This window comes from Trachurus japonicus, chromosome 10 (assembly GCF_045865225.1).
Source record: "Trachurus japonicus isolate A0001 chromosome 10, Traja_1.0".
In the NCBI taxonomy this organism is placed as follows: domain Eukaryota; kingdom Metazoa; phylum Chordata; class Actinopteri; order Carangiformes; family Carangidae; genus Trachurus; species Trachurus japonicus.
In genome coordinates, this window is record NC_140916.1 from 1528195 (window position 1) to 1553334 (window position 25140).

General features: G+C 41.6%; 1 protein-coding gene across 2 annotated transcripts in view; it reads left to right on the plus strand.

Annotated features, from left to right (window-relative positions):
• Positions 1–25140, plus strand: part of mgat4b (alpha-1,3-mannosyl-glycoprotein 4-beta-N-acetylglucosaminyltransferase B) — a 132197-nt gene that overhangs the window by 92802 nt on the left and 14255 nt on the right. For both annotated transcript variants that reach the window (XR_015036854.1, XM_085788961.1), the window contains exons 7-12: positions 3650–3725; positions 8703–8817; positions 17920–18050; positions 20098–20205; positions 23252–23445; positions 24517–24595. Coding sequence is in view for 1 of the 2 variants with exons in the window: in XM_085788961.1 (XP_085645087.1) it covers positions 3650–3725; positions 8703–8817; positions 17920–18050; positions 20098–20205; positions 23252–23445; positions 24517–24595 (703 nt within the window). In the remaining variant the exon portion in view is untranslated. The remainder of the gene's footprint in view (positions 1–3649; positions 3726–8702; positions 8818–17919; positions 18051–20097; positions 20206–23251; positions 23446–24516; positions 24596–25140) is intronic.

The following is a 25140-nucleotide window of genomic DNA, read 5'->3' on the forward strand; positions in this document are numbered from 1 at the left end:
CACGTTAATGTGGATGAATCTCCGCTACCCACACTTGTTAATGGGCCCATTTTCGATAAATATATCATTCTGTCTCTATCGTTATTTTGTTATTATTAGTGGTGGCGGAAATGCTGGTCGAGCCGACCAGCGTTTTTTACTTTCGGTTTCGCAACGAGTCATGAGAATAACACAGCTGAATCGCCGTTTATGGTCAGAACTACGTCGGTATGTGATCGTCTTTGAACCTCTGACTTTGATTATTGATGAATGAAAACATGAGTCCGTCTTGCGCCGGTCAAAAGAATTTTACGGTGTGCGCGGAGGCTCATAAATGTAGTGTGAAAACGCTTCGCTTTTCCAAAACTCCTCGTTGTGCCTTTAAACATACACTTAGATACTCAGACACACACCCACATGCATAAATACACTGAAATTTGTTCTACAAGGGTCCGACCGGGTCTGACTGCTTGTCAGACGTTTATTATGTCTATGGTCAGAACCCCGGACCAAGATGGCGGCGCTATTGACGTATGCTGAGAAGCAGAACGCGGCATCTAGTCAGTATATATATCTATGGAATAAAACTACATGAAATTGATTGCATATTCCTCTTTCATGTTGTCATTATTGGTAACCGTTTCGCTTCGCGTCGGGCCGAAGAACGCCCCTTAGCCACCCGTGGTATGTCGTGATATAGGCTACCTATTGCTTAAATCTAAACCTCATTTTATTTTGAAAACCCTTTACTTCTTCCTGCCGACGTCTCGGCTGCATTACATCGTCTCGTCCGTCGCCATGGGAGACGGAGCGAGAGACACAGAGACACACAGACAGAGAGAGAGAGAGAGGGAGGAGGCTGATAGAGTGTTAACTTTACTGTCGTCCTATAAAAACCTCACTTCTCCAGGATTGTTTTAGATCCCAGTGGAAACATAAAAAACAGAGGCTCCCTGTAGTAAAAAACTACACATAGAGAGGAGGAGGAGGAGGAGGAGGAGGAGGAGGGTGGGGTTTATTTATGGAACAATAAAGTTAAAGAGACGACGGCGGAGGAGGGGAGGAGGAGGAGGAGGAGTCATGTCTGCAGGGCTGGGGGCATCAGACCTCATGTGTTCATCACATGCTACATAAACCTCTGTAAAGGGCATTTTCTGATACTATAGTGACTGTTTCAGGGGTCAGAGGTCACGGGGGGAGGAGGAGGATGGAGGGGGGGGGCTCCCTGGCGATGTGTGTAAACACTACAGAGGCCCCGTCTGTCCAAATTTAGGTCAGAGGACAAAGTTTTCTTTAAAAAAAATGCAAGTCTGGTGATGTTTGTTTGATATTTTTGTTCTGGTCGACGAGTGAAGTCTCTAAATAAGTCTAAATAAAGTTCATCACATCATCATCACAAAACAAACAGATATTTTATAGTATATTACAATTATATCTATTTATCATTATTTAGTCGGCATTTAAATAACAGACAACCGTGTGACTTCTTTCTACTTACACATATTTGTTTACGCTTGTAATTATTTATTTTCATATTATTGCCTCAGGCATTTTTTTTCTTTTTAGCAAACTGCTCTTTATGTATTTATTCATTTATTAACACAGAAATGAGTGATGAAATAAATGCAGAAAAACATAAATAAATATTTATGGCATTTTTCATGAACAAAATTCATTTATTTTCTATTTATCAGTTTGTTTATTTATACTTATGTCACTTTTATTTTGTATTTGTTTTTATTTGTTATAGGATTCCCATTAGCTGCGCTCTAGAGCACCGCTAGTCTTCCTGGGGTCCACATTTAAAACCAGTACATTTAAACAGAACATCTAAAATCACAACACGAAAAAGACAACACAAGTCAACAAAAACTCACATTAAATCTGCACAATCGGATTTTCATCTACATCAAAGAACGTATGTAAGATACTCCAATGTACAGTGGTTATAAAATAAGATAAAAGGGTAAAAAAAATAAACTTTTGTACGAAGGACTTTTTTTGTCCTTCGTATTAATTTGTAACGATAAAAATAAAAACGAGAACAAATAAAAAAGTTTATTCTGGGACAAATTATTTGCTCCAGTCTTTGCATGTAATTACAGGTGGTGCGTTCACTGACTCAAAGTCTGAGTCAAAACAAATCAGATTTATCAGGTTTTCACTTTTATTTACTTTTATTATTTTACTCTTCTAATAATTAATATTTTTCCATCAGACAAAATATCTCACTCTTATTTAAGTGCTGCAGGTTATATTCACTGTTATTACTAGGCTATATTATTATACATTATATAATCTAAATATTTTCCTTCCTGATGCTGCAGCTCCACTTTTATTCCCTTTAATGAAACTAAAATCTCAGCTCAGTTCTGTGAGTGTTGAGTTTCCTGCAGCCTCCATCTGCTGCTGTAAATATTGATCCATCCGTCCGTGTGTGTTTGTATGTGTGTATGTGTGTGTGTTTGCTCAGTTGTGGAGCGGCGCTGCTGTTTACCAAACCTCATCTGTACACACACACAGACACACACACACACACACACACACACACACACACACAGATCCTCGGAGCTGGTTCTGAGTTTTTTCCGTCCTTCGAGCCGAAGCTGTGGGTGAAAAACCTGAAACTTTTAATCCTGCAGAAGCTTCTTGTGAGAGAATCAACAAACAGATACGACTGTTCAATGTGCCAAGACATCACCATGACAACAAGGAAACTTTATTTACAAAAAAAACAGCTGTTTAATCACATCAGCAGGCAGCCGATCATCAGTGACCAGATGTTCACTTGCTGATTGTTAATACAGGCAGGTAATAAAACAGCTGGAGATGCTCATGTTTGATACCAAAACTCACCAACTAACTACCCACAAGGCAAAGTGCTGAAAAACTCAGACGTGATCGATAGGAAGAGAATCAAAAATACATAAATACACAAACACGGTTTTAAAAAAAAAAAGGTGAAATAAAAGAGAAAATAACATAAAATAAAAGACGAATTACACAGGAGATAAAATGTGACGGTGCAGCCGAGCAAGATATGAGCAACAGTCCCAAATGTAATTAGAATAAAAGGAAAACAGAAACGTGTGTGTGTGTGTGTGTGTGTGTGTGTGTGTGTGTGTGTGTGTGTGTGTGTGTGTGTGTGTGTGTGTGTGTGTGTGTGTGTGTGTGTGTGTGTGTGTGTGTGTGTGTGTGTGTGTCTATGTGTGTGTGTGTGTGTGTGGAGCCTGTGAGACAAGACACAGGGTAAAGACAAAAAATAACTCAAATTATATTATAACAGGAGTTTATTAGATATGGATTATTAAAACCGGACAGTAAAAGAAAAAGTAGAACGGAGAGATGATGAAGATGAGGATGAAGGTGGTTGTTGTGTGTCAATGTTGTAGTACACTGAGGGGATAGTGTGTGTGTGTGTGTGTGTGTGTGTGTGTGTGTGTGTGTGTGTGTGTGTGTGTGTGATCTCATGGCTCATTGAATCTTGTGTCCCTGGCGGCTTTTTTCTGATTATCCACTGAGCAGCCTGTTATTATAGCTTGGTGTGTGTGTGTGTGTGTATATGTGTGTGATGATAACATTAACATTATTCCTCCTCTTCCTCCTCCTCCTCCTCCTCCTTCCTCTTCCTCCTCCTCCTCCTCCTCTTCCTCCTCCTCCTCTTCCTCAGGTGGAGGACGAAGCAGAACCTGGACTACTGTTTCCTGATGATGTACGCTCAGACTAAAGGAACCTACTACGTCCAGGTAAAAACAACGACAACGCACAGAAACTTCAAATTAAAAGCTCGACAGCCTCAGTTAAACGATAAAAATGTTTCTCTTCCTGTATACCCATCGTGTTTTGTCCTTTTTAAAGGGTTAGTTCAACATTTTGGCAAATTGGCCCATTGCCATAATCCCTATAGTCATAGCAGTAGGTTTGTTACCGGTGCAAGCTGTTTTTTAGAACGGCGGAGCAGAGCGGTGAGCTGCTCAGAGCTACGCTACGGAGGCTCATGGGATTTCTTGGTTTCCCTCATCAAACTCATCAAATACACAATCCAACAACTCCACAACGCTCTGGTGGACAAGTTGTGACCTGCACATTCACCACGCTACGAGATAATAACACAACGTTACCAGACAGAGTTGTTTTAGAGGGAAATACAGAGACTGCTTGATGAAAAACTGTCCCTGAAGGCAACGTGCATCAGCGGTTTTGCATGAATTTCCCTCTAAAACAACTCTGTCTGGTAACGTTGTGTTATCATCTCATAGCGTGGTGAATGTGCAGGTCACAACTTGTCCACCAGAGCGTTGTGGAGTTGTTGGATTGTGTATTTGATGAGTTTGATGAGGAAAACCAAGAAATCCCATGAGCCTCTGTAGCGTAGCTCTGAGCAGCTCACGGCTCTGCTCCGCCGTTCTAAAAAACAGCTTGCAGCGACAATTAAAGGTAACAACAAACCTACTGCTAAGACTATAGGGATTATGGCAATGGGCCAATTTGCCAAAATGTTGAACTATCCCTTTAATTCTTATATTTTCTGATTCATCCTGTGAACTCTGGAGAGTCCTTAGCTCATGTTCAACCTCACTACAAACATGTGGGGCTTTTAATTTGAAACATTTATTTGTTATTTTCTGGTATTTACTGATGTTTTATCTGTTCGTCTTTCACCGTCTGAACCACACGTCCTTTACATCACAGAACTTTAATGGACTCATCTGATTAAATATGAGTAAATCAATATTCCAATAAATATTATTGACGGACTCGTGAGCTCATGAGCTCAACAGAGAATAAAGCGACTTAAAGGACGAGAGACGGAGACGCAGAGTTAAACACGACGACGAGGGACGCGGCCGCTGTCGCTGAGTCTAACGAGGCAGGACGGTCATTAAAGCGAAGGGTGTGTGTGTGATGTAATTCTGCTGGTGTGTGTCTGTGTGTGTGTGTGTGTGTGTGTGTGTGTGTGTGTGCGAGGCTGATGAAACTGTTGCATTGTGGGTGGACCGACGGGGACGTTAATGGAGACGTCTCCGCGGCTTCATCAAAGCCTCTTTGTTCCTGTTAAAGATGAAAAGAGGAAGCGAGAAGCGAGCGGCGGCAGCAGACGGTCGCTCAGTCTCCTCCAGACTCACACACATCTGAGAGACGACTGGACCGGGTGATGAGGTCCAGGTTCAGAAACCATGGCAACCACATCTGATCAATGAAATAACAATAATAATAATAGTAATAATAGCCTGTATATACAGTATAATAACAACGATTCACCTCCTCAGTCCTTGTCCTCTGCTGCAGAAACCTTTGTTAAAGCGACGTTCAAGATCGTTAACAACCTTGTGATTGTTACTGAAGGAAAAGACCAAAGGACACGATGGAGGAACTAAAGTTCGACCCTGAGACAAGTCACACAAAACTAGGGCTGTTTTTGACTAAGGATTTTCATAGTCGAATCTGATTCGTCAGATTTTGCCGTAGTCGACTGATCGTCGAACCTTTTTTTTTTTTTTTTTTTTCTTTTAGATAGCAGCAAATTTGCGACTTTTTCCCGTTTCAAACAAAAGAGCTAAAACACCCAAAAAATATGGTAGGTGTAAAACAAATACCTTTATTTATTTCCCACACTTTGGATGATTTTTAGTAGCCATTGTGAGCCAGGGTATGCGTTTATGTTACGTTGCCCTGGACAACGCTCCTTTTGCTCGGACTGTGAGTGTCAAATCAAACATCCCTCAACGTGATGAAGGATAGCGGTGGTCGTGGACACAGAGAAACCGGGTAAAACATGTAGTATCAAAACAAACGGAGGTCAGAAGGACTCAACAATCCGTACATTACGTTAATCAATCCTGTAACACACAGTGTGACCGCGGCACCGGCAGAGAGACAGACAGGCTGCAGAGGGACGAGATCACAGCTGTGACTCCCGACACTTATGGTGCGTTCATGACAACTCGGAAGTCGGAAAAAAAACAAGTTCCTCTTCTGAAAAACTCTGACATGTCAAAACTTTAGGATGTGTTAGGGACTAATTCATCTGTCTAACCATCAGAACTATTGACACTTGAAACGGTAAACACAGCTGATCCATCGAAAAAAAATCACCGCTGGAGTTAATTTATTTTCCGTGATTGAAAGCAGGTTCTTGAATGTAACTCGGTCAAAGTCAGATGTATCCTCACAATGTTTTGCTGTTCTGTCAGGTCATGCATGATAAATGTTGACAAAGTTAGACTGTCAGACTTCCTTGATTTTAAACTTTGGCGGCTCTGCCCCTCGTCTTTTTGCCACTCCGTGAGTGTTCTGCAGTGACTTCTGAGTAGCCTACCGTGACTTTGACGGTCCTACTGCTCACCTCCGCTCATTTGAAAAAAAAAAAAACCTCCGCTCATTTGATTGTGCAACTGCAGTGGGTGATTTATTAATACGTAGTAAGAAGCTAAGACTATCGTTTAAACGCACACATAATTTTGAACTCTTTATTAACAGAAAGTAGGCAGATTTTGTATCAAAATAGTCTTTTTATAACGAAAAAAGACATTCTATGTAACAATTTATGCTCAGCAGCCGTGGGCACCCCCATATAGTCAGAATGGTACGGTCTTGGTTAGATTCGACTACGAGGTTCATAGTCGAATCAGACCCCTCCGAATCGAATCGTCGAATAGTCGACTTTTGGAGGTCAGCCCTACACAAAACACCGGCTTAAATGTTTCCACTTAAAGGAATAGTTCACCAAAAAATGAAATTCAGTCATTACTGACTCACCTTCATGTTGACCCTAACCCGGGAGGCCGGTTCATTGATAGTCCAACGAAAACTTTATATGAAAGTAATAGCGCCTGACACAAACACGTCCATAAAACTACACAAAAACCATTTTAATATTCCTCCACACTGCTCATCCACTGCAATCCAAGTGTCCTAAAGGGATATTGTCCAGAGTTTACTCGAACCAACGCCATTTAGGACATTTTTACAGCCTAAATAGTCCTGTATTGAACGCACATGGACGTGACCGGACTTGCCTCAGTGACGTTGTTTCCAGTAAACTCTGGACTATATCCCTTCAGGACACTTGGATTGCAGTGGACGAGCAGTGCGGAGGAATATTAAATGGTTTTTGTGTAGTTTAATGGACCTGTCCTGCCCTATTAATCTCATATAAAGTTTTTGTTGGACTAAGAACCGCCCTCCCGGGTCTCCAGATGCACTAATGACTGAATTTCATTTTTTTGGTGAACTATTCCTTTAAGTCTGAATCCCTTAAAGGTTCGGCTTCGCTAATGAGGACAAACGTTAAGGTGTTTGCAGCAGAGAAAGAGATTTTACAGCTAGTTTCCATGGAGACAGTTTGTTCACAGTTGTTAGGAAGTTAAGACATAATTTCCCTTAGTGTGTTTGCCAAGGTCTGAACTGAGTTTAAGTGATTCCTTAAGTGTGAGTATAAGGGGAGGAGAGATCCTTAAATACCTCAGGTGAATGTATTATATATGACCATATCAATATGTGAATTAGTGCACTGTCAAATAATTAAAGGGATAGTTCAGCTTTTCTGCAAGACAAACACCCAAATATATGTCAAAGAGCCTTCAGAAAGTGATATTTTCATGACTTCACTGCAGTGGAAATCGTCATCAATCAGCGACCTTTGGCCACTTACGAGACGTCCCGTCCCAAAATAATACACCAGTTCAAGAGTACGGTATAAAGTAAAAATTCACAATGGATCAGCTGGTCGGAAAAAAGTTAGTTTAACCAACTTACTTCTTACTGCAGCAGTTTTTATCTGAAAGAAATTTAGAGTTGGACCCAAAGGGAAATCATGTTTCTTTTTGTGTATTTTGGTTCCTCTGGTCTATGATGTCGTGAACGAGGGAGAAGAAAAGGTGAGAAGAGACGACAGGTGACGTTAACGACACCTGAAACACCTGGAGCAAAAGGAGCAGCGTTTTCTCACAGTCGAGTCTTGAAACGATTCAAAGTGGGAGAAGATGAAGGTCTCTCCTCCTCCTCCTCCTCCTCCTCCTCCTCCTGATGCGTTGCAGCTCTCCTTGATGGAGTGAATCTCCCCACCATCATCTCACCTCTGATGATGATGATGATGATGATGATGATGATGATGATGGTGATGATGATGATACCGTCTCATTTATATATTTCGCAATCAATCATTTATTAGTGTATTTGTCAGGGAAGGTGAACTTTGATAAGAACTGTAAATAAAATGTGTGTGAAGTCACTGAAAATTTCAGTTTGTGCTTAACTACCCCTTTATCTCTCTCTTTCTCTCAAATTCAGATTCAAATTCAAATTCGCTTTATTGGCATGACAGTTAAAAGAACTATGTTGCCAAAGCATTAGGAATCAATGACACAATACAACTCATGAAACCAAATATATACAACAATATACAAATAAATAAAAAATATACATAAAATTATTTACCCTATATATGCGTGTGTGAGAGCATGCACGTGTGTGCTGATCAAGTTCTCTCTCTCTCTTATACATAGTCTACATCACATGAAACAAAAAATAAATAATGTGTGTGTGGTAAGATTGGGCATCATTAGACTGTTGCAAGTTATATTTAAAACATACACATATTGTTCTTAAATGATGAGAGTAACAAATGATAATAAAAAACGACAACAATATTAAATGACATCAATAATAATAATAATCTCTCTCTCTCTCTCTCTCTCTCTCTCTCTCTCTCTCTCTCTCAGCTGGAGGACGACATAGTCGCTCGCCCGAACTACTTCACCACCATGAAGAACTTTGCGCTGCAGCAGCCGTCGGAGGAGTGGATGATCCTGGAGTTTTCTCAGCTCGGTTTCATCGGTGAGTCGTCGTCATCAACGAACAACAACAACAACAGTAGTAGTAGTAATCATAATGATAATAACTATAATAAGAACGTGACATGACGGATAAAAGACACAAAATCAAAACCATTCACACCGGCGACGACACGAATATAATAATTATGAACCAAAGTTTTGCTTTGCTTTGTGTCTTAAAACACAACTACTCTTTGATTCTCCCTCATGTATTCAACACCTGCTGTCGTCTTGTTACCAACTTTACTGTCAATGACAAATAAAGCTTCTAAAAAGATATTTTTTAAAAGTATTTTCAGTATAGATGTAATGCATATTTTTGAGTCCAGAGCAATATGTTTGAACAAGTCTCATTTATTGAACAACTTTTCTAACTGTTTTAACTAATTTTTTAACAGTATTTTTAACTTCACGGCAATATATCATCACGAATATCACTTTATGAAGGCTCTTTAACATATTTTTGGGTGTTTGTTTTGCCTTACGGCCCCCCAAAATGCGAGAATTGACAAAAAAAATCTGTAATTTGAAATCCATGTGGTTTGTCAAACAAGACAAGGTGGTGAGAGACACAGGTTGATTACATTGTTGTCATGGAGTTGTACCTAATTTTCATGCTACATGAGTGGTTGATGCGTTTATTCGCTGGGGGAAAGCTCAGAAAAATCAACTGTTAGAGCCAGTTTTTGGTTATATGTGTATTTGTGTTTATTTTTTTGTTTATTACCTGGAGGCCACAGAAGGTGGCGCTACTCAGCAGGTGTGCTGCTGACGGGATGAGCATTGTCGCCTTTGTTTATGCGTTGTGGCAAATATGTGAGCCTTCTGTGTTGTTTGTATGCACAGTTCGGTAAGTGGCTTAGGTTTGTTTTTGTTGAACAAGTCACTACATTGACCTCCGGAAAAATATTATGTCACATTTTCACTGCGTCGGTGTGAAAAAAAATATTGACAAGTGAATTATTTGCACAAAAAATGAAAGGGCCTTTAGCATCGTTACCTGACGCTGAGCTCACCTGGTAAGCAGCCGTTACAATGTGTGTTAGCAGTGAGGCACAGCTGCAGTTGGTTGTGGTGACCATGGCGACAGAGAACGCCGTTCTTCCAGCGTCACGTTTGCGAATAATCATTTGCGACAAGCCGTGAACGGGATGGGACAGATCGTGTCCAGAGTCGGTCCTACTACAGCTCGCCTGGTGTGAAGCCGACTGAAACGTCTCTGTTTAAAACTCTGAGTTTAAAAGTTTTTATTAAATGGATCTTTTAGTCGACGGCGCCGTGGTGGTTTCACATCAAAGGTCCTGATTGAACTTTTTTTTAAAAGGTTTTTTAAAGTTTGTGCGGAGCTGCAGAGTGGAGGCGGTGAACAGCTGCAGAGTCGACAGGAAGTGGAGCTGCAGCTGTTGATGGTGAATCACATCCAACAGATTCATTTCAGCTTCGACCTGAGCGTCTGATCTGCTCCTAATTAATCTGTCAGAGCTAATCAATGACTTCTGGCTCCTGGATCCAATCAGCCCTCGCTCCGTCCGGCGTGTGGAGCGAACGCAGCGTTTACTCGCCTGGAACCGCCGGCTGATCTGGAGTCAGATCTGTTCATCAGGACAGTTTCCAGCTCTGACAGATGGAGGCCGGGTGGCTCCAGATAAAGTGACGCTTGTTCACCTTTTTACACGTTTTTTTTTCTGGAGGTCAAACACACAAGTCAAACTTCAGGAAACAGTCTGCAGCTCATTGGCCGATTAATTAGTTAATTTGCTCATTCATCACGTTATTGATTAAAAGTTTAATCGGTTTTGTCACAGTTCAGTTTGGATCTGGTTTCTACGGTGGCCTGGAGGGCTCAACTACAACAACAACAAGACATGAGCTGCATACACTCATTAATACCAGAGACGTTGTTAAAGTCCCCCTCCCGCGACCCTTTTTGGTCATTTCAAAACCAGCTCATTAGCAATGCACCTCTGGAGGGTGGGCGGAGACTGTGCTGCTCTGCACCCGCCCAGCCACCTCCTCGCACTGACAGCTGGACATTGTACAATTACAGATTCAGCTACTACGGGGGTTTGAACCGCGCCATGTTGGATTCTACTTGCCATATTTGGAGCGGTGCGGCCGTTAGCCGGCCGAGGGCCCGCCCACTGGCCTCGAAGCAGCGGTCTCTGGACCTGTCACTCAACGTTTCCGCACCATAATTGGCCAGAATTTTAAACCTAATAACAGTAAAACGGTAGAGTTTAAAAAAAATCCCCCTCAGAGTGTGTGCGGGGGTAGAAACTATCGGTTGAGACCAAAAAACGTAATGGTACCAGGCTTTTAACATGTTTACTGAGGATGTAAAGTCGGCTATTTTAACATGGGGGTCTATGGAGAGTTGCTCCCTTCTGGAGCCAGCCCCCAGCAACAGCCGAGGGGATTGCAGTTTTTTGAACGCGGAAGTGAGCTTCACTTCTCAGACCGACAACTGCCCCCTTGGTGAAAATGCAAAAGTCTGCTCCGATTGCATTACGGTGGCCGGCGTACAGCCTGCCGGAAATCAAGAAGAAGAAGAAGAAGAGGGAAAAATTCGACAGACTTCTGCGTCACCGTATGCACGCACGCAGATTTCCTCCCCAAAAACGCTTGTCTAAACGCGAAATAAAAAGTGAGGACGCAACGCCACTTTTACGTTTTCTGTTAAGATGACTCTACACAACAGTGAAGTCAGCACTCGAATGTTTTTCATTTTAATGTTCGATTCCTGCAGGACTTTAGTGTCCTCAGCTTCGTCCTCCGGCTCCACCAGCAGTGATGTGAAAATATGAAATCCCCCCGGATCCCTGGGTTTCTCCCTGAGGAGGACAGTTAAGAGCCGCTGCTGGAGGGTGTCTGTGTGTGTGTCTGTCTGTGTGCGTGTGTGTGTGTGTGTGTGAGGTAATACTTTTTATTTAAATAAAACAAAACACACACTCTGAAACAAAGTGTGTATTCCTCTTCCTACTCCTTTTTTTTTTTGCTTACAGCATCTTTCTGCACACACAGACACACACACACTGACACACACACAGACACACACACGCTGACACACACAGACACACACAGACACACACACGCAAACATTACACAGCATCATTTTCATCCCATGAGGCTTTGATGCTCCACTTCCCACAAATAGCTCCCTGAGTGCTCGGCCCGTCATTACTGCAGCCGGGGACACGAGAATCAAACGCACCTCGTTGTCCCGGCAGATGCTGAGACGCAGCTTCGCTCTGCTGAGCTCGACAACTCACAAGCAACAACGACCACGGCAACAAAAACAGCAACAACAACAACAACAACAACAACAACAGAACAGCAACACGACAAATGCTGCGTCTTTAAAAACGGCACCAAAAATCGTCTCAAACAGCAGAATCTGAACCCGCGGAGAGAAAAACACGTCCAGCAGTTAAAGACACAGACTCAGGTTTTAATCTCACTGAGTCAAACAGATTCAAACTTTGTGTGAACGCAGATGACATCATCTGAAGGACAGACGTTGAATCTGTCAAACAGGAAGTAGATCGTTAGTGGCCTCCACATCTACAGCTCATACAGTCTGGAATAAAACAATAGATACAACAGGACCAGAAGGAAATGGATGTTTGTTTGTTTTTTAATCAATATTAAGCTTTAACAATTTAAATTAGTCAACTAATTTAATCAATTATTGCTCAGCTGCTTTGATAAGTTAATTAATAGGCAAGGCAAGGCAATTTTATTTGTACTTTAGTTTACAGTTTGTCTCAAAGGACTTTACACAGCATCATTACAACATCCTCTACCCTTAGACCCTCACATCGACTGAGGAAAAACTCCCAGGAAAACCATTTTAACAGAGAAAAATGGGAGAAAACTCTGCGACAGAGGAGGGATCCCTCAAACAGGATGGGCAGACGTGACATAGATGTTGTATACAGACAAGAAAACAGTATGCAAAAGGCTGATTTAGTAATTAAATTAACTTGTCATAGGCTACCTTCAGCTTTGGATATTTGAAGACATTGTGGAAACTTTGAAAGACATTTTTACTGTTTTCTAACATTTTTTTTAGCTGGGAAAATAATCAAATTAATGAATAGGCTATTTGGATTGATCAGTCTTGAAAATGGTTGTCATCTGCAGGCTTTAGAAGAATTATGTAAGAAGTGATTAGTCTCACTCACCAGACCTTTCTGCTGCTGGACCTGGACCGACCCTGATTCTGAGATCGGAGGGAAAAAACACCGCCGGCTGTTTTGGATTTCCTTCAACCAATCACAATAATAAATGTATTTACATAGCACCTTCAACAGAAATAAAATTCACAAAGTGCTTCACAAAATTATATACATTAAATATAGGGATATATTGTTGTATCCCATTAGAACTCAGAAGTCTGATTTTCCAGTTTCCCCCTGAACGCCCCCCTGAAGTTGGATTCCACCTCAAAAACTTCAGTGACTGCAATCAAAGACGGTTTATCTTTGCTCAAATCTCTCAATCCAAGATGGCAGCTCCATGCAGCTACTGAAAAAAAAGCTGCACATTTCACTGTTGATCAGACACTTAGTTGTGTTTTTGTGTCAGTAAATCAGTCGCACTAACAGTAGCCTACTGAGTTGGCCTAACTTCTACCTGTAGACATGTTGTTATATTGCTTTCACACGCTAATCATCTCGTAGACGTAGCGTGTTGCTATCGACTGGCGCTAGCTAACAAGGCTAACAACAATTTAGCTAACAACAGTTGTGGTCCTGAAAAATAACATAGGCTACGTGACGTCATTCCCTGCTCCAAATTCAGATTTCTTAGATAAAATGGAAGTCGCCATTAATTCAAATGAGGTACAGGAAATAGTGATTGTTACCTGTTACCTTTCAAAATAAAAGTCTCCACTTCATAGGTGGGTTCAATTGCGTTGTCTTTCATGTGTGGAACTCACAACTTCACGATTTTCTTACATGAAACAGTGGCTAAACATCATGCCGTCTTTGACATCATCACCCCTGCAGGCTGGGCTCGGATTGGTCCTCCTCACACTCAGGTGGCTGCAGAAAGACAGTCGACGCTTCCTGTCTTGTCCCACATTAAAGGGACAACGAGGAGTTTTGGAAAGCAAAGTGTTTCCTACTACATTTACCATGAGCCTCCTGGTCGGCTTGCCCAGCATTTCCGCCACCACTAATAATAACAAGATAACGATAGAGACAAAACGATATAGGATGGTCCCATTAACAAGTGTGGGTAACGTAGATTCATCCACATTAATATGAGACTTTCTACCGCTGGAGAAACTCCTCGTTGTCCCTTTAACAGTCGTCATTAGTCCGACCTGGGAGCAGCAGCTGCAGCTCTTCACTCGTCTTGTTTGTTTTTCTTGAACCTGAATATAACACTCGTCTAACTCCCCGTTTCATCGCTCACTTGTTGTTTGCATCACGTTCCTGCGTCGGTTTGGCAGCGTGGAGCCTCTCGCTGTGCCAGGCCGGCTGGTTTGAAATTGAAATTGATGGAAGAACAATGGAGAGAGGTAGCTACAGGAACAGACAGAGAGAGGGAGAGAGAGAGAGACGGAGGAGGAGGAGGAGGAGGAGGGGGGGAGTGATTCAAAAAGCGACGGAGGTGAATGCAGACAGAGGAGGAGCAGCAGGGGTCTCGTCTCTGCGCTGAATGAAGATGATTGCAAACATGGATGTTGTGTTTGTCGTCTTTTCTTTCACCGTGACTGTCAAGCTTCCTCCTCCTCCTCCTCCTCCTCCTCCTCCTCCTCCCTCCCTCCCTCTGGTCCTTGTTTTTGACCTTACGAGTCCTCTCCTCCGACCCGGCGTCGCCTGCGAGCAGCGGCCGCTTTAATAAATTCATCAGGGTGAAGCTGACTCGCTGAATTAAATCAGACGGAGGAGCGAGCGAGCGCCGGCGCTGCGGGGCTGCTCTGTAATTCAGCTGTTCAGATTCGGGTTGGGGGCTAAGTTTAGCTGCAGTCCGGCCTCGTTTACATCTGCGGGGGGTGGTGGTGGTTGAGGGGCGAGGGGAGGGGGGGTTTCAATCTATTGCCTCGTCGAACATCCGACCCCCCCAGAGGCTGAAATGTCCAAATGGATCAGGGCGGAGCAGTAGGGGAGGGGCGGGGCTCGGCTCTCTGTGGGTTTAACTCAACATCTTCACTGCCGTGGTCCAGAGGAACATCTCAGTTCAGACCTTTCATAAACATCAACAGCTTTGTCGAAGCTACAAACCTTCAAGTGTCCAAATGTCGATCAACATGAACCAAAAAAAACCCCAAAAAAACATCACATCTCCTCTCTCAGCTTCTCTCTGGAGCTCTAGTAACAACAGGTCGGTGTCAGCCAATCAGAAGAGAGGAGGAGGTTCTGAGCCTCTCTTCTGATTGGCTGACTGTTGTCTAAAGTGATCCAGTAAATAAACAGAGCAGATTTCAGAATGAAACACTCAGAGAAACCAAATCCTGCAAAGTGTTGGATGGATGGTGGGTCCAGGTGGTGAGGGGGCGGGGCTTTGTTGTGACATCACAAAGTGACAGGAAGTCCTGACGGCTGGTTTTAAGGCTCAGTTTCTGAATACAGGCTGTGTGCATTTCTCTGTGGACTGAGGCTTTGATACTTTCACAGTATTAATATAGAACCTAGAGCTGCTTTATAACCACACTACACATGGACATCTACCTTTATACTGTATGGAGCTTTAACACAAACATCTACCTTTATACTGTACGGAGCTTTAACAGAAACATACCTTTATACCGTATGGAGCTTTAACACAAACATCTACCTTTATACTGTACGGAGCTTTAACAGAAACATACCTTTATACCGTATGGAGCTTTAACACAAACATCTACCTTTATACTGTATGGAGCTTTAACAGAAACATACCTTTATACTGTATGGAGCTTTAACACAAACATCTACCTTTATACCGTATGGAGCTTTAACACAAACATCTACCTTTATACTGTATGGAGCTTTAACAGAAACATACCTTTATACTGTATGGAGCTTTAACACAAACATACCTTTATACTGTATGGAGCTTTAACATAAACATGTACCTTTATACTGTATGGAGCTTTAACACAAACATCTACCTTTATACTGTATGGAGCTTTAATACAAACATCTACCTTTATACTGTATGGAGCTTTAAGTTGATTTTACATCACTGTAAAGCTGACTTTACTCTAATTAAATTAATAACTTGCCCATCAAACAATGATAAACATTGATGAAATAAACAGAAGTGGAATAAGTAGACAGTTTATATTTGCTTTTATGGTTCAGTACTTCAGATTATTATTATTGATTTTTTTTTGTCTAGTGCTCAGTGCTTTGACTCTTGAATTAAGTTCATCTCTCAATGACTTCGAGTACAATTGTTGGTTTCATTCTTTTTTTCTTTTACAAAACATCAGTTGTTCAACAAAACATTTAAATTCTAGCTCTGAATGTAACGATTTGTAAAATTAATAATAAAGTCATAACTTTGGCTTTTGCCTGGGGACAGAAACAAGCTGAAGATATTGGAACAGTTCAATCAAATGCTGCTTTTTATTTTTTTATTTTTTTATTTCATGTTTTATTGTTCGTGTTTGTTTTCCCGTCTCTAAGGTTTGAACTTCAGCACATGTGAATCATTCAGGGACTTTTGGCTCTGCGGTCGTACATGTGCAGTGACTGTAAATCAATAGACATGCAGCGTGTGTGTGTGTGTTTGTGGATTATGATGTGTGCACAGATGGACTAATTCTATGTATTTTGTGCCATGTGAGGTTTTAGAGGTCAGGTATTTACAGGTGAGACAGCATGATGTCATCCATATTCTGTTTGTATTCCCCAGATTCATCAGTTTAATCATCATTTAAATTAGTTTCAGTATCAATTCAGTTGCAATGGCGACTTGTATCACAACAAACATCTTCTGAATTAACTCCTGCTCAAACTAACATCAGCTGAGGCTCATGGGAAATGTAGTACTATAGAAAAACTGTGAGGTTCATCTCTGGTGTGTCTGAATTGAACGTATGACATGATGAAGCTGATGTTATGATGATGAGTGTGTGTGAAATGAACCACAGGTGCAGCAGTTTTTATTTAAAGGGATAGTTAAACATTTTGGCAAATTGGCCCATTGCCATAATCCCTATAGTCATAGCAGTAGGTTCGTTACTTTCCGTCTCGTAACATTACGTTATATAGCGTGGTGAATGTGCAGGTCACAACTTGTCCACCAGAGCGTTGTGGAGTTGTTGGATTGTGTATTTGATGAGTTTGATGAGGGAAACCAAGAAATCCCATGAGCCTCCGTATAGCGTAGCTCTGAGCAGCTCGCCGCTCTGCTCCGCCGTTCTAAAAATAGCTTGCACCGACAATTAAAGGTAACAAACCTACTGCTATGACTATAGGGATTATGGCAATGGGCCAATTTGCCAAAAATGTTGAACTATCCCTTTAACAAACACAATCAGACTGTTTTATATCAAATCAATCAGAATTGGATACTTTATTGATCCACAGGAGGGAAATTAGGTTGTAGATAGGGCAAGATAATGTGAAGTGGGTCATACAGATAAAGATAATTAGAGACATAAAGATAAAAAAAATAAGTCTTTATATAAGAAAAAATAAGAATATGTAAAGAAATATGCGTCCGCTTGGCAGCTGTGACCTCGGACCTCACTGTGGGACGCTGCTGAAGCCCGGAAACTGAAGCTGTTGCTTTGAGTTTAGACGAATGAGACACAAGACACAGATTTGTGTTTGTAGAGAAACTCACTGACATGACAACATTCGTCAGCTCTCAGGCCGAGTGTTTGAAGAGCACAGAGAGGACCGGCACTAAAAAGATCCAGAGTTTGTGGCTGTGATTCACATTCCTCGTCCAGGTTTTTCTCAGCTGCTGCCGCTGCTGCGGCGAGGTTGCGTTAATTAGCTTTGGGTCTTGACGAGGCGCTGACACGGAGTCAAGGTCGAGCTGTTTTCATGAGTCCACCGATCCTGATCAAACACAGGAACTGAGTGGAAAGCAGGAAAAAACGAAAAACACATAACTGAACTCTCTTTTTCTCCTCCTCCTCCTCCTCTGACAGGGAAGATGTTCAAGTCCTTGGACCTGTCCCTCATCGTGGAGTTCATGCTGATGTTCTACAAAGACAAACCCATCGACTGGCTGCTGGACCACATCATGTGGGTCAAAGTGTGCAACCCAGAGAAGGACGCAGTGAGTAGCTCAAACTCAAACTTGACTCTGAATCAACATTTACAAACACGCACAGTTTAATATTGTTGGTGTTTTTGTTTTCACTAATCAAATCTAGTTTATTAAAAGAGCTCGTTAATAAAAAAACAACGTATCAAATCAGACAGCAAAAAGGCAATAAAACAGCACAATTAAAAGGGATATTTCAACATTTTGGCAAATTCGCTAATTGCCATAATCCCTATAGTTTTAGGTGTAGGTTCATTGATTGTCAGTGCAAGCTATTTTTAGATCGGCGGGGCAGAGACGGAGCTGCTCAGTTAAAGAGTAACTAAACTCCTAAACCACTTTTTTCTGCTGAAAACAAATATATTTGGGTATGAAGTAGTGTTGTCGATTGATTCTGGTCCAACTTGAATCTACCTGCTCCTGGAGCCCCGCCCATAATCAAGGCATATTTTGAATTTCCAGCTTAGAGCACGTCAGCCAAAACTGAAGGGTTTAGTTACTCTTTAACGCAACGGAGGCTCATGATATTTCTATGTTTCCCTCATCAATCCAACAACTCCAAAACCCTCTCATGGACAAGTTGATTATTAACGTATTATGATACATGAAGCAAATACTCTGAACTACTTTTGCTTTTGAAGTCGCTCTGCCGAGCAGCCGCAACGTATTTACCTCCTCGAAAACAAGAGGAGTTGTCGGATTGTGTATTTGATGAGTTCAATGAAGGGAAAGCCTGGAAATACCACGTGCCATGCAGAGCTCACGTCTCTGCCCCGCAGATCTAAAAACAGCTTGCACCGATAATTAAGGGTAATGAACCTACTGCTAAGACTGTAGGGATTATGGCAATAGGAGAATTTGACAAAATGTTAAAATATCCCATTAAACAAACAGACCAGAATTCACTCAACACTGATGGGTAACACTTTACAATAAGGGTCCCTTAATTAACATTAGTTAGTACATTATTAAGCATTAATTAACTGTTTACAGATATATTAACAATCATTATTGTGTATTATTTAGTATTAGGAAACACATTACTTAATGTAGCCTATTAGTAAGCAGTTAATTAATGTCTACTACTCAAAGTTATTTAATAAAAAAGTTGAATAATGTAATTAGTTATAATTATGTATGCATTACTCAGCATTAATTAACACATTAGTTTATATATTAATGCTTAATAATGTACTAACTAACATTAATTAAGGGACCCTTATTGTAAAGTGTTACCCTGATGTGTGGTCTACTGAACTATGTTAATTTGACAGGCTGGATCTAGATCAAAGACTAAAATCGCTTCATCCCTGATGTGAACACACCAAATGAAGGGGCGGGGCTACAGGAGAGGGCTAAGGGACCGGGCCGTTATGTTTCTGAGTGATTTTAACAAAGGAAAACACGTAGACGTTAAAGCGAATGGGACCTAGGATGGAGCCTTGGGGGACGCCAAATGACAGATGTGGTGGAGGAGAGGAATAATTATTATTAATATTGGCTGTAAATCTACTGGGAATCGAACCAGCCTAGTGTGTTTCCCAGTAACGCCAACATCATGCTTCAGATATGCCAGTGCCAATATGATTCTTATCACCTACGCTGCGCCAAAAGTTGACGTCATTACCGCCATTAGTCCCGCCCACAGAGCTCCAGTTAGCTCATTTCATCTTCCAGCTGGCGTATATAGACCTCAGTGAGCCGATCTGTGGGCTGCTGCTGCTGTATGAGCTATAAGTCCCAGAGAGTCTACTGTATATGCTCAGTGTTTTTCCTGTCTTCCTCATCACATTTGACTTAACAGCAGCTTTAACCATAATAAACATTGTCGTACCCGTCTCCGTCCTGTCGTACAGCGGTGCAGTGAGTTCCTGTTGTTGTTCTCATTAATCTTTACAGTGATCCTCTAACAGCTGTAGCAAGTAAACCCAGCCGATGCTTCCTGCTGAGCTTTGTTTTGTCTTGTCTTATTAAAGGATGTGAACAGATCATGGGTTTGTAATCGCACCTGTCTCCCCCCTTTCTCCCTCCCTCCCTCCCTCCCATCTCTCTGCTTCAGAAACACTGCGACAGGCAGAAAGCCAACCTGAGGATTCGCTTCAAACCGTCTCTCTTCCAACACGTCGGCACCCACTCATCCCTGGCCGGAAAAATACAGAAACTCAAGGTAAAGACAGAATGACGCTGAATATCGGCCAGCAGCACACACAAGGATATAAAACACTTTACATAAAGCAAATTTATTATAATGTATGACTTTTTTTTAGCTCTTTATTCATTGTTTTCAACAGGACGGTACACACCTGTGCTGTATCTGGTATAGGCAGGGCCGTTGCTAGGAATTCTGGGCCCCCTGAAAGAATACTAAAGTGGGCCCCTGACTTTTCCACTTTTTTTCTTAGACTACGTACAGTATGTATTATCATTTTTTATTTAGCCTATTTTGTTTTGATGCTAATGCAGCCTTACTATGAGTACTCAGGGTCTTATGCAGAATAATGCAGTCATAAAAAGATTACTGGGGTTTTTTTTGGGGCCTTACTGGGCGCTGGGCCCCTAGAATTATCATCACCTTTCTCCCCTATACAACGGCCCTGGGTATAGGGACACGAAAAATGTAACTAAAGATAAAATAATTATAATGAAATTAAAATGTCACACAGACACGGGCATTTGCAGCACAACAGTGTCTGAATATAACGATCACTGTTACAATGATCCATTAAAACAACCCCACTTCATCACAACAATCCATTTCTCAATTTGCAATTCTTAAATGAGAATATCTTATGTTTTTCTTCAGTAGGACTTAAAGTAAAACTGGAGCAGCTTCATTAACATCCATTTTCACAGGACAGTTTCAGTTTTTTCACTGTGAAATCTTCTCAACATGAAATAAATAATGAAATAATTGGTGTTAATGCTCCATCGTTGGATTTAATTTTAATTCCTTGAAGGTTTCAGTTGAAATGACGTTAAAAGGTTAAAAAATGTGGGAGAATTTCAAGCCATATTATTTTTGGAGAGTCGGTTCAGACGCTGGTATGTGGCAGTGCCTTATTACAGTATTTCACAGGGAGCGCTGACCTTTTCAAGTCTGTTAAATCTGTGAAACATAAAAATAAAGGACAAACATTTCCCTCACTGCAGCGGTTTAAATATTCTCTAAGACCAATAAAACTTTCATAAGCTTTTAAACTTCATTAAACTACTCTGTGCCGTCCTGTCAACACATGTTGTGGGCATCAGTTTCCTACCTGCTCATCATCAGCAGCAGCACCTGCTCACCGTTAGCCTTCGTTACGTCACGTGGTATAGCTACATTATTTATTTGCCTGTATTTATTTATGTTCTATATTTAGTGCAAAGTTGTCAGCGCTGGTTCCAGCCCCAGAGCAGCGGCAGCGGCGGAGCGGTGTCACTGGTTATCTGTCAGTGTGAGTGGAGTTCAGACAGTTTGAAACAGGGTGCGGTTCAGCCGAAGTTCAGTCCAGCGTCTCTCTGGGGGGATGAAGATTGAAAGCCTCTGCAGCTGTGGGGCTCAGCGCAGCGTTTAGACTCCGCTGCAGTATCTCACGGCGGTGGCAGCTTCGCTTCCTGCCAGCAGCTCAGAGCCGAACGCCTCAGCTTAATGCCTCTGATTACTGTGTTAAGAGCGATGGATATTAGTCCCGCTGACTTGCTGCTGCAATCTGGACCAATCAATTGGATATTGATCCGCCTGTGCCCAGACCTGCAGCAGCTCCTCCGTGTGGAGATTGAACCGTGGCCACCAGCCGGCCGGCCGGCGCTGGAGGGGGTTGGGTGGGTGGGGGGGTTGGTGGGTGTGCAAGATGGAAGCTAAACACAGCTATTACCCTCCAGCCTGAAATGTTCGCCGCAGTTTAGAAAGAAAATCGGCACCGAGGTTTTAAAAAAAAAAATCAAACCTAAATTGGAAAAAACCTAAAGTGGAAGTGGGATTTATTTTGTCTGTGGAGAGTTAAGTCGAGAGATTTGTCCTGATGTGGGAGAAACGAGTCAAAATAATCACTAGAGTGAGAATGACAAAGTTTGTGGAGTTGTATCGTCTGAGAACTTTATGACTTCAAAAAAATAAAACTCCCAAGTGAAGTAGGCTAATAGTTCCTCCACTTTTGAGACAGTGACTTATACCAAACTTGTGATTGATAATTGTGGTAACACTTTACAATAAGGGTCCCTTAATTAGCCTAACGTTAGTTAGTACATTATGAAGCATTAATTAACTGTTTACAGATAGGCTATTAACAATCATTTTCATGTATTACTTAGGATTAGTTAACACATTAATTAATGTAGCCTATTAGTAAGCAGTTAATTAATGTTTACTACTCAAAGTTAGTTAATAAATTATTAAATAATTAGTTATTATGTATGCATTACTCAGCATTAATTAACACATAGTTTATATATTAATGCTTAATAATGTACTAACTAACGTTAATTAAGGGACCGTTATTGTAAAGTGTTACCGATTATTATGGCAATAGGAGAATTTGACAAAATGTTAAAATATCCCATTAAACAAACAGACCAGAATTCACTCAACACTGATGGGTATAATTGTAGTAGGTACTGACCTAGTATCTGTCCAATCCTGAAGGTGTTGGTGGACAGGTTTTCCAGCCGTCATGCTAAACTAAGCTAAGCTACAATAAGCTAAGCTAAGCTAACAACCTGCTGGCTCATACTTCATACAGACTTGAGTTTGGTATAAATTTGGTTTAGTTTAGTTCATTAATGGGGATAATAATTAATAAACTAAACTAAACTAAACTTATACCAAACTCAAGTCTGTATGAAGCTACAGCTTATCTTAGTTTAGCTTATCTTAGCTTATCTTATTTTAGTTTAGCATGAAGGCTCGAAAACCTGTCCACCAACACCTTCAGGATTGGACAGATACTAACTAGATCAGTACCACAATAATCATATAGTATGAGTAAAAACGAAGTGCACCAAATTAACGCCAATGAAGTCATGCTTGAAATAAAACCGTATTAGTCACTGCAGACAGCGAGCGAGTCGGGCAGCGATACCAGTCTGTTGGCGATCTAGGATGATGACTCATCGTTTACATCAGCTCCTGGTTGGTGCACAAACAGTGATGTCATCTTTGTGTTTCTGTTCAGTGACGTAGCCTATAGGAAACAAAAACTGAGAAAGTCATGATGATGTTTTTTTTCCTCCAGGACAAGGACTTTGGGAAACAGACCCTCCACAAGGGTCACGCCAACCCGCTGGCGGAGGTGACGACCAGCCTGAAGACCTACCAGCACTTCACCCTGGAGAAGGCCTACCTGGGCGAGGACTTCTTCTGGGCCTTCACCCCTGTGGCCGGGGACTTCATACGGATACGTTTCTTCACACCTGTCCGCATTGAGAGGTCGGTAAACCGGGGAGTCACAGGGTCAAAGGTCTAAGGTTATAAAGAGCCTACAGGGCCTGAAGTATACCGCAGTATCACTGTTTCTTGGAGCTATTGATTAATTAATTAATAGGGATTAATAGACCTTAAAGGGATGGTTCAACATTTTGGCAAATTGGCACATTGCCATAATCCCTATAGTCATAGCAGTAGGTTCGTTACCTTTAATTGTCGGTGCAAGCTATTTTTAGAACGGCGGAGCAGAGCCGCGAGCTGCTCAGAGCTACGCTACGGAGGCTCATGGGATTTCAAACTCATCAAATACACAATCCAACAACTCAAAAACGCTCTGGTGGACAAGTTGTGACCTGCACATTCACCACGCTATGAGATAATAACAGAACGTTACCAGACAGAGTTGTTTTAGAGGGAAATACAGAGACTGCCTTTCGAAAAACTGCCCCAAGGGAACGTGCATCAGCAGTTTTGCATGAATTTATCTCTAAAACAACTCTGTCTGGTAACGTTCTCTCATAGCGTGGTGAATGTGCAGGTCACAACTTGTCCACCAGAGCGTTTTGGAGTTGTTGGATTGTGTATTTGATGAGTTTGATGAAGGAAACCAAGAAATCCCATTAGCCTCCGTAGCGTAGCTCTGAGCAGCTCGCAGCTCTGCTCCGCCGTTCTAAAAATAGCTTGCACCGACAATTAAAGGTAACGAACCTATTCCTAAAACAATAGGGATTGGCAGTGGGCCAATTTGCCAAAAGGTTGAACTATCCCTTTAAAGGGTTTGAAAGGATACAAGGAAACACTACAGTGGGCAATGATGGTTTGATGGGTTTCAGGAACTGCTTGAGTCTTGAGGGTAGGAGTTACAAGGTCTCAAAGCATTAGAAGATATAGCAGAAGGAAAAGGCAATAAGGTAGCTACAGCATAAAGGATTCAGACGTACCCGGGGTTGTAGGTGTGAGGTTTACCAGAGGAGACCAGTGTGATACCAAAGTACAAGGGCAGTTACACCGATAGGAAAGTTAGGAGGGTAAAGATTTGTTTCTGTCTCTCTGAACTGACTTCTTATCTTCCAGGTATTTCTTTCGGAGCGGAAACATCGAACATCCTGGAGACAAACTTTTCAACACATCAGTGGAGGTTCTGCCGTTTGATGTGAGTCTTGTCTTGAAATCCACTTCAGTCCAGCTACACAAGGCTTTGGTCTGGATTCTGTAGCATTGTCTGTGATTGATTTCTATCAGTTCTACAAAGGTCGTACTCTCCCAGTTTGGGATCTGTTGGACAGTGGACAAAACTATGAAATTAAGGATCAAGTTAGAAACAAAATTAAACTTCAAAATCATCGGGTGACTGTATCGTACCAAGAAAAGTTCAATAGCGGACAACTGGACTTAGTTCTGAAGCAAGTATCTACAACCAAGTCCAGTCCCGTCCGGTCGCCCTTTGGTTCAACTTTTCTTTGATAACGATGAGAATCTTGACTTTGTATCACAACATAACAACCCTGTCTAGAATAAGATAGAAGATATACAGTAATAAATGTTAGAGAAGAAACACTTCCTGATTTAATATGTAAGGGCATGTACAAAATCACAAAAAAACTCCAAGCCGCTCTCCCTTAAAACTACTAAACAAAAGGCCTTATTGTACCGAAATGATCATGTGAGACCATAAAAACCAACAAATTGTGATGCATT